General features: G+C 37.0%; 1 protein-coding gene and 1 non-coding gene across 2 annotated transcripts in view; both read left to right on the top strand.

Annotated features, from left to right (window-relative positions):
- The window catches only part of Prkdc (protein kinase, DNA-activated, catalytic subunit), a 162,682-nt gene that overhangs the window by 47,785 nt on the left and 100,426 nt on the right, over positions 1–14,471 (top strand). Inside the window, exons 30-36 of the mRNA XM_076836401.1 lie at positions 1,299–1,432; positions 5,933–6,187; positions 10,380–10,603; positions 11,890–12,098; positions 12,460–12,592; positions 13,213–13,368; positions 14,210–14,413. Coding sequence (XP_076692516.1) covers positions 1,299–1,432; positions 5,933–6,187; positions 10,380–10,603; positions 11,890–12,098; positions 12,460–12,592; positions 13,213–13,368; positions 14,210–14,413 — 1,315 coding nt within the window. The remainder of the gene's footprint in view (positions 1–1,298; positions 1,433–5,932; positions 6,188–10,379; positions 10,604–11,889; positions 12,099–12,459; positions 12,593–13,212; positions 13,369–14,209; positions 14,414–14,471) is intronic.
- On the top strand, positions 1,527–1,592 carry LOC143382404 (small nucleolar RNA SNORD50). Its single transcript, XR_013088966.1, has one exon. It is a non-coding gene; the product is annotated as a small nucleolar RNA SNORD50 (small nucleolar RNA).

The following is a 14,471-nucleotide window of genomic DNA, read 5'->3' as shown; positions in this document are numbered from 1 at the left end:
GAGTCTTGCTCATGTGAGGCAAGTGTTCTGCCACTGACCTACATCCCAGCCCCTTCCTGTACTAATTTTGAATACAAGTTTGATGTGGATTTATTTAGCTGATGAATGCATGAATTATTCCACAGTAAAATTTGAAGTTTAGGAACTGAATGTTGAGGGCTGGGGCTGTGGCAGAGTGCTTGCCTAGCATGAGTGAGGCACTGAGTTTGAACCTCAGCACCACATAAAAATAAACAATAAAATAAAGGTATCATGTCCATCTACAACTACCAGGAAAAAAAAAAAGAAAGAAAAAAAGAACTGAATATTGAATAGTAGAATTTTTGACAGACACAGGATTATAGAATGATGACATGAAGCTTCTCAAAGCCCAGGCTAAGTGTCGGGTCAGTGGTTTTCTGTCATTGGTATCATTTCCACCCTAGTGGTGCCTCATTGTCAGATAGGATTGGGGGATGCTATACGTCCTATAGCCTCCCGTGGGTGGGGAGCCCTGATCTTTTTGCTAGCAACCATTACCCTGGAGAAACATGTAGATCAAAAGTAATCTTTTCTCCATTTTAAAATGAATTCTTCCAGATTCTTATAAAATTTTTTTAAATAGTTGCTTTTCTCTCTTGTTCTCTTGCAGTTCTAGGGATTTAACTCAGGGCCCAAGCACTGTATCATTGAATTACACCTGCATTCCAGTAGTTGGTTCTCAAACTTTAGCTGTAGGTATAATTAAAACAGATTGCTGGCCTGGCCCTACCATCAGGATTTCTGTGTCATTTCTGGAATAGAGTCAGAGAACCTGCATTCTTAGTTCATAGGTAATACTGGTCCACATGCTGAGAAGTACTGCTTTAGATCTGAAACCCTTATTTGATTTAAGTTACATTGAAAAGGAAACACAAAAATATTTGGTGTTGTTCTATTGTGAAATATTTTTAAAAATTTCCCCTAGATCAAAAAATAATAAAATGAAGGTTAGCAGCTGTTGAGGTCATTATTTTCTAATGATAATACATTAAAAATGAGCTGATGGGCTGGGGTCGTGGCTCAAGCGGTAGAGCACTCACCTAGCAAGTGTGAGGCACTGGGTTCGCTCCTCAGCACCACATAAAAATAAAATATATTGTGTCCATCTAAAACAAAACAAAACAAAATATATTTAAAAAATGAACTGAATGCCTTTTAATGAGATTTTTTACATATATCAGTGTGGTAAAATTGCATTTACAACTCCTAGATTGTTGTATAAGCTAAATATTGAATGTTGGAGAGCATATTAAAGACATTGTGTTCTATCTTGGTAGAGGATTCCCACCTTCGACATCATTATGTTTATTGGATCTTGTCAAGTGGCTTTTAGCTCACTGTGGAAGGCCGCAGACAGAATGTCGACATAAGTCCATAGAACTCTTTTATAAATTTGTTCCTTTACTGCCAGGTATGTTGATTTTTACATTCCTAAGAAATGATGGGTTTGAGTTTGCTTTTGCCAATAGCTTAGACATGCATACTATTAAAAACACAATCTTCCTAATCAATGATGAAAGATACTCTGAAGCCAATTACTTGAAAGAATATACATATTTGGCTTCTGAGATAAAACTGAAAAATCAAACAATACACCTGATATTTCTGTTCTTTAAATGAGTGTTATATAATATGTTTTTCTTTCTTTTTTTCTTTGGTGGTACTGAGGATAGAATCCAGGGTCTCACACATGCTAGGCTAGTGTTTTGCCACTGAGTCACATCCCCAACCCTTATAATACATTTCTAATAAATAAAAAAAAATATGTTAAGTAGTTGTTTCAGATTTATGTGATAGATGATAAAGATTTATAGAAAGAGTTATTTTGATGTTAATCAAATGGTACAGAGTAACTAAATTTAGAATTTCCTAGTATCTTATTTATTTGGTACCAGGCATTGAACCCAGGGACACTCAACTACTGAGCTAAATCACCAACACTTTTAATTCTTTTGAGGCAGGTTCTTATTAAGTTGCTGAGTCTCGTTTTGAACTTTTGGTCTCCTACCTCAGCCTCCCAAGCTGATGGAATTACAGGTGTGTGCCACTATGCCTTGGCTTTTCCCAGTATTTTAGATTTCAGTGTAGTTTTGCTTTTTTAAAATCCCATTTAGAATAAGTAGAGTTGTATCACTATTGGAGTTAACATGATATTCAATTAAGATTCAAAATATTAACTTAATGAGATAACGCAGTTCTATTACAACATGTAATTAATAAGAAATTCCCATAGTCCTTAGTCTGAATGATCTCACTCGGATCAGTGATAGTAAAAGAAAGCAGTTAACTTGTTCTTTTTTTTTTTTTTTTTTTAGAGTGAGAGAGAGAGAGAATTTTTTAATATTTATTTTTTAGTACTTGGCAGACACAGCATCTTTGTTTGTACGTGGTGCTGAGGATCGAACCCGGGCCGCACGCATGCCAGGCGAGCACGCTACCACTTGAGCCACATCCCCAGCCCCAGTTAACTTATTCTTTTGAGGAATTTCTCATTAAACATTACATTGCACTTATGGGCTTGAAATAATTACTATATTTATCAGGAATGTATTGTTTTATTTTCTCTACTAAATCCAAACAGGGATTTGGTAGCTTTGAATATGTCCCTGGATAGAACGTGGCCTAGGATTCCCCCTTCAGTACTCTGGTCACTAGTCTAGATCCAGGACTCTGTGTGTCTGTGGCATGTGCCTCTTAGCAGGAAGGGTAGTTATTGCATAGAGGGCTGAAGTTAGGTTTACTCAGAAGGTTTCTAAATTTTTTATACTGTAGCATATATTCTGATGTTATATATATCATGTATTTTATATGTTATATTCATACCATATATTATATGTGCCTCATAAATATATAGTATAGGGCCTGGGGTTGTGGCTCAATGGTAGAACCCTTGCCTAGCACCTGTAAAGCACTGGGTTTGTTCCTCAGCACCACATAAAAATAAATAAAATAAAATTGTGCATTGTGTCCATCTACGACTAAAAAAATATGGAAAAATATATAGTATAAATTTATTTCATACTCTACCTTTATATAAATAATGGAAGTATATATCATTTTAGAGAATTGCTTGAAAACATGATTAGTATTTCAGATTTGCTGCTTTCAGCTTACCAAGTTTTTGTTAATCTCCTAAGTCACTCTCCTAATAACACTGTGAAGTCAGTCAGTGAGGAGTGTAGGCAGCATGTGTTTTGCTGTTTTGAAGGAGCTGAGGTCCAGGTGTTTCATAGGCAGAATTACTTACTGGCAGAGCCTCCCCCTCAGATTTGTGTCTAGTGCCTGTGTGTCACTGCTCCCAGACATTTCATTTGCGTTTCTTCTTTTCTCAGTTGCCTATTAATAGCAAACTTGTATATTTTGAACTAAATTCATAGTTCTACCTCTAGGAATTATTTTTGGTAAACCAAGGATATAGGTGATAGGTGAGCCTTTCCTCTCTCCCAGCATATAATTCATATAAAATTAATGAGTTTCCTTTAGTGTGTCTCTTCTGTGGTTTCCAGGGTACATCTGACTCTTTTTCTCTGGTGTCTTTTCCCCCAGTGGTTTGTAAGGGACAGCATTAGGCATCTTTTCAGTTCATAGTGCAGTGAGGTTCCTAGGCCTGTGAACATGACAGCAGGTGCAGGCTTGTCCCCATGACATGTGTCCAGCTGTCAGGGAGGCATAGCTTCACAGTGTCTTCTGAAAATTTAGACCCAGGATGAGTGTGTGTGTGCTGCACAAGGTCAGAAACAGATGGGGGAAGGCCCAGAAGGAGGACATGAACTTTCCTTTGTGTGTTGTTGGCCTGTCTCTCTTCTTGCTGAGAATCCCTTGTCTTATTCAGTTTCTTGATCTGCCTTTGTCCTTTCTTATACTTTCTCTTCTCTTTTGCTAGTATTTGATATATAGAATTTCAATATCTTTATGTTTTACACTTAGTATTATCATTTCCTTGAACTCTTCTTAGTAAAAGTAATGAAATGTTCCCTTTTAATATGTAAAATATCCTATTCTTTTTTTTTCTTTTTTATTCTTTGAGACAGGATCTCTCAAAGTTGCCGAGGCTGACGTCAAACTTGAAATCCTCCTGCCTCAGCCTCCTGAGCTTTTGGGATTACAAGTGTGCACCACCACAATTGACTGACTCATGAAATGTAGTCTTTTTTCTTTTTTTTTAAACAAAATAAAAAAAATGTCTTCTTAATACATTAGAAATACTTTATTTTTTGATTCTTTTTTAACTTCATTACAGGCAGAATGATTTAATCTTTTCAGAGCCACTGATATCAGAGAATACAAAATATAACTTTATATATTTCTTGTTTTGATTTAGAAAAAGTTTAATATCAAAAAGAAAATACCTTTTAAAAAGCCAGGTCATATAAGTTGTGTGTGATGGCACACAGCTATAATTCCAGCTAACTTGGGGAACTGAGGCAGGAGAATTGTAAGTTCAGTATCAGCCTGGGCAATTTAGTGAGACTTTCTCAAAATAAAAAGGGCTGGGAATGTAGCTCTGTGGCAGAGCTGCCTGCCTAGAATGTGTGAGGCTCTGGGTTTGATCCCCTTTCCAAAAAAAAAAGTGGAAAAAAAAGAAAGAAAAGAAAAGCAGGTCATTTGACTTTTCCTAAACAAACACTATACTTACTATGTGGTAAATGATATTCTAAACATATGCTCAGATATTAGCTACTTTAATTCATTTAATTTTTGTATCAACACAAGAGATAGATATTATTGATCTTGTTTGTAGATTACTGAGACACCGGCCAGATTTCCTCAGCTGTGAGCAGAACAGCTAACACCAGAATCTAAAAACCACAGTACTCTTTTGTTAGTTGAAAAGAGCAGGGGAAAGGGTTTTTTTATTTTTTATTCTTTTTAGATTCACATGATAGTAGAGTGTATTTTGACAAGTTATTCCTACATGGAATATAATTTCCCATTCTTGTGGTTGTACATGATGTGGAGTTAACACTAGTCATATATTCACATATGAACATAGAAAAGTCATTTCTGATTCATTTTACTCTTTTCTTTTCCTATCCTACTTCACTTCCCTTCATCTCCTTTGTCTAATCCAGTGAACTTCTATTCTCCCCACCCCACCCTCTTTGTATGTTAGCATTCACATATCAGAGAGAACATTATACCTTTGGTTTTTTGGGGATTGGGTTATTTCACTTAGCATAATAGTCCCAGTTCCATCCATTTACCAGCTAATGCCATAATTTCATTCTTTATGGCTGAGTAATATTCCATTGTGTATGTACACCACATTTTCTTAATCCGTTAATCTGAAAGGCACCTAGATTAGTTCCATATTTTAGCTATCATGAATTGAGCTGCTGCATCACTAAAATATGCCAATGAATGCCAAGGAATGGGATAACTGGGTCAAATAGTGGTTCCATTCCAAGTTTTCTGAGGAGTCTCCATGCTGCTTTCCCGAGTGGTTGTACCAATTTGCAGTTCCACCAGCAATGTATGAGCGAACATTTTTTCCCACATCCTCACCAACATTTATTTTTCCTTGTATTGTTGATAATTGCCATCCTGACTGGAATGAGATGGAATCTCAGTGTAGTTTCAATTTGCATTTTTCTAATTGCTAGAAGTATTAACATTTTTTCATATATTTGTTGACTGTATTTTTTTCTTCTGTGAAGTGCCTATTCAGTTCTGGGAAAGGGTATTAATATATATCTATTACAAATGATGTCCAACCATTTTTGTAGTGTTTAAGGCAACCAAAGAGAGTGGGTTTGATGTAAATACTTTCTTGGAAGTAACTCTAGTGAAACATAAAGTTATAAGTATGATAGTAAAATAAAAGATTACTATCAAATAGACAGTGATTAAAGAAATTTAATTATATGGAAATTATTTATGTTTTATGTGTTAATCTTGTTTCTCTTTTAAGGCAACAAGTCCCCTTCTTTGTGGTTGAAAGATGTTATTAAGAAAGAAGATACGTCTTTTCTCATAAACACATTTGAGGGGGGAGGCACAGGCTGTGATCAGCTATCGGGCATCCTTGCTCAACCAACTCTCTTGCATTTGCGAGGGCCATTCAGCCTGCGAGTGACCCTGCAGTGGATGGACCTGTTCCTAGCAGCACTAGAGTGCTACAACACGTTCATCGGGGAGAAGACTGTGGAAGCCTGCGAGGTCCTGGGTAAGTCAAACTTAACCTCTAAGTTAGCATAGCCTGTCTGCTAGGCATCATCCTGGTAGATAGCTCGCTGCCATGTCAAAGTGATCGTAACAGTTGACAGCAGACTCTGGTTACTTAGTGCTATGCAAAGAATTTTTCCTGCATTCTCATTTGTGTCAGCCAACTTTCTGTTGTGACAGAACATCTGAGGTAATCAGCTTACAAATAGGAAAGGTTTATTTTGGCTCATGATTTCAGAGGTTTCAGTCCATGGTTAGTTGGTGTTAGTTGGCATTTGGGCCTATGTTGAGGCAGTCCTTAGTGTTGGGAGTATGTGTCAGAGGGAGCTGTTCACATCATGGCAGCCAGGGAGAGAGAGATGGAGGAAGAGAGAGAGATATATCAGGGGACAAGAGTCCTAGTAGCTCCTTCAGGGATATGTCCCTAAACCCTAAATGTTTCCCACTAAGGTGTACCTCTTAAAGGTTCCACCATCTACTAGTATGCCACAGGAGCTGGTGGCCTAAGAGCTTTCATGCATAAGCCTTTGGGGGACCCGCATCCAAACTATGGCATCACTGAATTCACAGTGAATATGATATGGATGACAAAACACAGACTGCACAAACATGGCCAAAACGTCCACAAGCATTTTTTATTTGATATTCTTGGAGTGTTGGGGATCAAAACCCAGGGCTTCACATACGCAACCCAAGTGCTCTGCCATTGAACTACACTCCCAGCCATTTCACATCCATTTGTGAAGCCCTGTTCACAAGTTCTTCGTGAATCTTTAGTAAAATACCCTGTAGAGGTTTTTGTTTGCATGAATAACTAAAAGAGTTCACCAGGATAGGAAATTCTGTGATTTTATTCCAAGTTTTTGTGTAGTATCTTTTTTCCCTTACATTTTCATATTTCTTCAGCTTTTTATCATTCTATGGTAGTAATAGTGCTTTTTGCAGAGGACAGGATCAAGTGTGTACTCTTAGCCCATGCTGGAAGAAAAGAGGTGGGCGGCTTCATCCTTCTGTTGACCTCTGTGGGGTGTATGAGGGACGGAGGTGACTCTTGGGGATGGAGCATATGGATGGAGGATATGGAGCTAGCAGATGTGCCCTTTGCTTCAAGTTCTGCAGCTAGGCTTCTTATAAATCCTCTTTCCCATGGGTTGAACCAGACTATTTAAATTATTATTTTTTTCTTTTTTGGTCCTGGGTATTAAACTCAGGAGCACTTGACCACTGAGCCACATCCCCACCCCTGCTCCCCCTTTGTATTTTATTTAGATAGAGGGTCTCACTGAGTTGTTTAGTGCCTCGCTAAGTTTCTGAGGCTGGCTTTGAACTCATAATCCTCATACCTCAGCCTCCCGAGCCACCGGGATTGCAGGCATGCGTCACTACACCTGACTGAATTTTTAAATTGGAGTATTCAATATTCTAGTTCTTAGTTGTGACTGAAATACTAAAAGAACTATCATTTTTTCTTCAATTCTGTCAGAGATAAAGTTGGTATTATGGGAATTTGGGAGAGAGGGACTAGGTCTTAGTTTTAGCTTGAGAATGGTAGAAGCTGGGCCTAGTGAGGAGTGCGTATGTGTGTGTGTGCGTATATGTGTACACGTGCTGGGGTTTAGAAACAGTTCATTCTATTCTGAAAACAGTTGACTCAGAAGGACAGGTGAAAATAGTCGACTCAGGGGTTGGGGTTGTGGCTCAGAGGCAGAGCACTTGCCTAGCATGCATGAGGCACTGGGTTTGATCCTCAGCACCACATAAAATAAAATAAAGATATGTGTCCACCTATAATTAAAAAATATATATATATAAAACCAGGGCTGGGGATGTGGCTCAAGCGGTAGCACGCTCGCCTGGCATGCGTGCGGCCCGGGTTCAATCCTCAGCACCACATACAAAGATGTTGTGCCCACCGAAAACTAAAAATAAATAAATATTAAAAAAAAAAAAAAACAGTCAATTCAGAAGGATAGGTGAAAACAGTTGTAAAACTTTTCACCAGTGTTAGCCGTTGTAAATAATACCTTAAATTCGTTGTTTAAAACTCTCAGAAAGTTTTAACAAGGAAAAAATTCAGGAAGCAAAACATGCAAAATCTTCTCCCCTCATTGCAATCCTCAGTGATAAAAGCTAATAACAGTTTAGTATTTACTCTTGTAAACTTTTTCTGTATACCAAAAATTATTGTTTGTATATATTTTCTCATTTTTTTCATTCTTGTTGCTATTTTAAGATAAAACTTAACCTTTTTAAAAATGTTCATTAATTCAATGGTTCCTAAGTGCTATGGTAGTTTTGTATTTAATATCATCATCTTTAAAATACAATTTGTTTACTGGAAATTTTGCAGAGTCCCTGAGTTGATGATTCCATTCCATTCCCCTCATACTATTTTATCCCAAAGTATTATGTTTTTTGTTTCATATTTCACTTATAATCCTGTCTATGTCTTTGCAAAGAAAGGATCTGCATGTTTAAAGATTTTTTCAATGTCATTTCATTACATTTATTATTAGGGCACTTATATTCATTACAACCATATTTATATAATAAGAATTTTAATAAATAACTATTACATATAAAATGTTAAATTACATTTTTTAGATATTTGATTTTGTTTAGTCCATATTGCTTAATGATGGGGGTAAGTTCTGAGAAATGCGTCCTTAGGCAATTTTATCTTGTGGGTTTTTTGTTGTTGTTGTTGTTGTTGTTGTTTTAGTGATTGAACCCAGAGATACTTTACCACTGAACTATATCCCCAGCCCTTTTTATTTTCTATTTTGAGGTAGAGTCCAACTAATTTACTTAGGGCCTAACTAAATCGATAAGGCTGGTCTCAAATATGTGGTGGGCATTTATGAGTCTCTTATTCTGATGATTTGCTGGAGACAAGGATATTTGATGTTTGAGAATGTAATTCTTTTTTTTTTTTTAATATTTATTTTTTTGGGAGTAGATGCACACAACACAATGCCTTTATTTTTATGTGGTGCTAAGGATTGAACCCGGGTCCCGCCCGTGCTAGGCGAGCACTCTACCGCTGAGCCACAGTCCCAGCCCAATGTAATTCTTAATATATAGTCTCAATTCTTTGAATACATAGTGATCTGTTACTAAATTATTTTTAACAGTGCGTTAATTAACATTTTGATTAACTTTATCTTACATTGAAAACAAAGAATTGGCAGCCCTCAGATTTTTTTTTTTTTTAGTTGTTGGTAGACCCTTATTTTCTATTTAGTCATTTATATGTGGTGCTATGAATCAAACCCTGTGCCTCATGCATGCTTTCGCATTCTACCACTGAGTTATAACCCTGGCCCAAGAAGATTTCTTACTTAGTCATTACATTACCTTTATTCATTCTTTGAACATTTATACTGATATTTCAAATTGTCCCTTTGTTTGTATCTCTGAAGGTCTTTAATAATCCTGGAGTAATGGGAGAGGTTAGTAATATGTTAGGTGAAAGAGCAGTCATGGTGAATGGGATAAGAGAAACAGCCCAATTGTGTCCACACAGATGTTTTATTTAAAAAAAAAAAAAAATGATGTGTAGCAGATAGGAAATTGTTTCTATAATGCGCCCAATGCCCGTCCACACTTACTTAAAGACCACTGCCACAATTTGTCTTATATTGCCCCTTTCAACTACATTTAGGTTGTTTTTTTTTTTTGTTAATAAAACCAATGCTAAAATGAACATTCTTATAAACACATCTTTGTGGTTCTGCCATTATTTTTTTTTAGTTGTGGATAACACAGTATATATATATATATATATATATTTTTTTTTTTTTAATGTAGTGCTGGGGATCAAACCCAGTGCCTCACACATGCTAGGCAAGAGCTCTACCACTGAGCCACCACCCGAGCCCTCTGCCATTATTTTATTAGATTAATATTTTAGTGTTGGATCAAAGCATAGGTGTATTTTAAACAGCTGATAGAGATTGGCATGCATAATTTTTAAAGCTTTGAGTATGAATTGCCAAATCGCCCTTTTAAGGGATCATATTAATTTATATTCTCATAGGCAGTGTTTGAGAATCATGACTTGATCTTGTATAGGTAAATTATTGTATGAGTCTAAATTGGATTCTATTTGGATTGTACTTTTGGGTTTTAATTTTGAAATTAGTGGAGTTAGGAAGAAGCATATATTAATATTTTAATGTAATTATTTCTAGGTATTGAATCACAGTGTTCAGTTTGGAAGTCAGTGACTTTCTTTTTAGAAAGTATTGCTATGAAAGATATTATAGCAGCAGAAAAGTGTTTTGGCACTGGGACAGCAGGAGACAGACCCAGCCCACAGGAGGAGGAGAGGTACAACTATAGTAAATGCACAATTGTGGTCCGGGTCATGGAATTTACCACAACCCTGCTCAACACCTCTTCAGAAGGATGGAAGGTAGGGTCTCTCCTGTTGCTCTGTTAATTTGATGTTAGAACTCAGCTTTAAAAGTTCCTATTGGAAATGGCTATGGCTTCCCTGGAACTTTCCATTGCCAGAAGATTTATCCATTGTTACTTTATTTTAATTGACAAAAATTCTTTGTGTTTATGGTGTACAACGTTTTGGTATGTGTATATGTGGTGAATGAATAAATCAAACTAATGAACATATATGTTCACATTTTCTTTTGTTCTTATATAACATTTAAAATTTGCTATCAGGAATTTTCAAGTATATATTACACTGTGTGTATGCATGTGGAGGGGAGAACTGGGGATTGAACCCAGGAGGGCTGTCCCACTGAGCTACATTCCTAGCCCATTTTGCTTTTTTATTTTGAGACAGGATCTCACTGACTTATCTAGGCTAGCCTCAAACTTGTGATCCTCCTTCCTTAGCCTTCCCCGTCACTGGGATTACAGACATGTACCTCCTGCCTGACAAGACATTGTTATTCATTGTAGTTACCATGATGTACAATCTATTTTTGAAAATACAATGTTGATTCTCTCTAATCCAAAAATCTAAAATCTAAATGCTCCAAAATCTGAAACTGAATGTCATGTTGGCACTCAAAAAGTTTCAAATTTTGGAGCATTTTAGATTTCATATTTTTGGATTGGGGATTCTCAACTATGCAAATATTCCAAAATGTGAAAGAATTGAAGTCTGAAATACTTTGGTCCCAAGGATTTCAGATAAGAGTTACTCAACCTCCAATAAAACTGCGTACCTTTCAGATTTTAGATGTGGGAATAAAGTATGAAATAGTTTTTCTGAATGTTTCATTGGATGCTGTAGTTAGCACTGTGATCAAACATCTGCCTTAGAAGCAAACTTGCAAATATTTGTAAATGTAACTGTGAAATGTATTAGATTATTCAAAGTCCACTTAGTCCATCCAGTTGCTGCTGTATGCCAGGCCTTACTGTAGGCTCTGGGGATATAGCAGTGGCCTAACCAGGGCCAGAAACTATGTTCTAAAGGCAAAAGCACACCTGCTACTGCCGATTCTCATAAAGTTTTATTGGAACATGGCCATCTATGTGTATCTACCTGTTGTTCATGCTGCTTTCACAATAGAATGGATTAAGGAATTGCAGCAAATACTGCATGGCCCACAAAGTTTGCTGGACCATGGCTCCAGTGATGCAAAAATTCTCAACCTCACAAACCTTAGATTGTGGTGAAAAATAGTTGTTGACTGATAGAAGTAATTTTATTTGAACCATCTTTTACAGCTCTTGGAGAAGGATTTGTGTAACAAAGGCCTTATAAACCTCTTGGTGAAAACACTGTGTGAGCCCATGAGCATAGGTTTCAATATTGGCGATGTCCAGGTCATGGATCATCTTCCCAGTGTTTGTGTGAACTTGATGAAAGCACTAAAGAAGTCCCCATACAAAGACATCCTGGAGACTTGCCTGAAGGAAAATCTAACAGTACAGAGGTGGGTACTCAAGTCACACTCAGTGTTGTCTTATGGAATTTAAAGTCTCAGTGCATTGCAGTACTCCTGGCAGCTTTGCATGTGCTCACAGCTGCTGTAGCTCCTGTTTTCTCCAGGAAAGGTCTTGACATCATTGGTGTGGAAATCGTGCATTTAGGAAATGCTTTCCCTGCACCTAGAGTGAGGGAGCGGCAGGTGCATGAGCCTTGTCTGGGGTTGCCTGCTTGCTTTCCAGGGCTATGTTAATGAATTTGAGAGCTAGGTAATTAGTGAATTTAATACAACTTACATGTTCTCAGTGTATCCTGATAACAAAATTAGAATTCACTTCATTTTCTTCCGGTTTCCCTCACATGGGCAGCATTGAGGAGCTTTGTGCCATTGACTTGTATAGCCCTGACACTCACTTGGAGAGGACCAAGCTGACTTCTGTCGTGTCAGCCTGTAAACAGCTTCACAGAGCTGGCTGTTTGCACATTATATCACCAACTCAGGTAACCATAATCAATTTGTTTTCATGTTTCTTTTAGTTTGACTATGCCATCTGGTCTGTATATTCATATTCTTTGTAAAATATCTTATTTTATAGGACATGCTAAAATAGGAATTTCAGAAATACTTGCTTTAGAAATGTAGGTTTTATCTGCAATATAAAATGAAAGTAAATATGAAATGAAAGTGAAATAAATAATAGTTGAAAATTGGGCTGGGGATGTGGCTCAAGCGGTAGCGCGCTCGCCTGGCATGCGTGCGGCCCGGGTTCGATCCTCAGCACCACATACAAACAAAGATGTTGTGTACGCCGAGACTAAAAAATAAATATTAAAAAAAATTCTCTCTCTCTCTCTCTCTCTCTCTCACTGTCTCTTAAAAAAAAAAATAGTTGAAAATTTTCAGAGCAGCCTTTTAAAAATCTTTAGGAACCAACTGCTATTACACCTATGTGGCAAGACAATACAAATTTTAAAAAAAAAGTAGCATAGAAAGCAAAGTTTGAGTTGAGAATGTCCTGAACCTTGGAAGGCATTTGTCAGTGTCAGCTAACATAGATTTTTTTACCTAATGAGAGAAGTGAAATTGTGTTTTTCTATTGAATATGTTAATTTTATTTTAGTCTATAGCCTCACATCATTCTGTTGGCACAAGACTTCTCTTCCTGGTTTATAAAGGGATTGCACCTGGAGAGGAACAGTGTCTGCCATCATTGGACCCTAGCTGTAAGCACCTGGCCAGTGAACTCCTGGAGTTGGCCTTTGCTTTTGGAGGACAGGTAGGAAAAACACTTGTATGTTGTGCTTTCTTCATGATGGATGTGTGTAACTCACTAGCAGTGTGTTTCTAGAAAAAGTATAATTTAGTTAGGGAAGATCTTAACTGGACGCTGGACAGGTATTATAATTGATTTACAATGAACTTTCTTTATAAAGACTGTTTTCTTAACACTTTTTTTTAAATAAAGGATCAATAGTTTTAAATTGAAAGTTTGTCATGTTTTCCAAAGAACTTTAGGCAAAGAACATTTCGTGACTTAAAGAGCCTTAAAGACTCTTTGAACTGAATAGGGCTAGTCTTAAGTCTGCTGTAGCTGAGGTCTGCAGCTAATCCTGTGTGTTTGCTCCATTACATTTTCCATTGTCCCTTTTCCCATTGCAGGGACTTCTTCCTTGATCCTTCGTCCTCTTGGTATAGAAAATTACATTTAAATTGTTTAACAATACTTGCCCTAAAAATACAATCCAAGCAACAGCAAGATTTTCTAGAAATTTGGAAACAACATCATTCAGGGATTTTTTTTCCCTAAAGTGAAACCTAGAAAATGGAAGCTAGAGCTGGGGCTGGGGCTCAGTGTGCAGAGTACTGATCTAGCATGTGTGAGGCACTGGGTTCGATCCTCAGCACCACATAAAAATAAACAAATAAAATAAAGGCATTCTGTCCGTTTATAACTACAAAAAAAAATTTAAAAGAAAATGGAAGCTAATTGAAGTATGTACAAATAAAACTTTAACCCAGGCTTCACATATCAAGTTCCCTTTAGAACTCTACCCTAGAATCTTTTCTGTAACATGAAGATAGGCCCATGCAACGGTCTTCTTCTATCTTCCTCACAGTGTGAGCGCCTGGTGAGTCTGCTCTTGAACGAAGCACTGCTGTTCATGCCATCCTTGGGTAACTCAGAGAAAAGCATCATTAGGTTCTCCCATGGGGAGTATTTCTATAGCTTGTTCTCAGAAACAATCAATGCTGAGCTGTTGAAAAATATAGACCTTGCTGTATCAGAGCTCATGAAATCATCAGTGAACAATCCCAAAATGGTAAGAAAACTTTTCTTTAAATATTTTCTTATGTAATTATGCTTATAAAAACAGCCAT

Source organism: Callospermophilus lateralis, chromosome 16 (assembly GCF_048772815.1).
Source record: "Callospermophilus lateralis isolate mCalLat2 chromosome 16, mCalLat2.hap1, whole genome shotgun sequence".
Taxonomy (NCBI): domain Eukaryota; kingdom Metazoa; phylum Chordata; class Mammalia; order Rodentia; family Sciuridae; genus Callospermophilus; species Callospermophilus lateralis.
The sequence above is the reverse complement of the archived record's forward strand: the minus strand, read 5'-3'. Positions and strand labels throughout refer to the sequence as shown.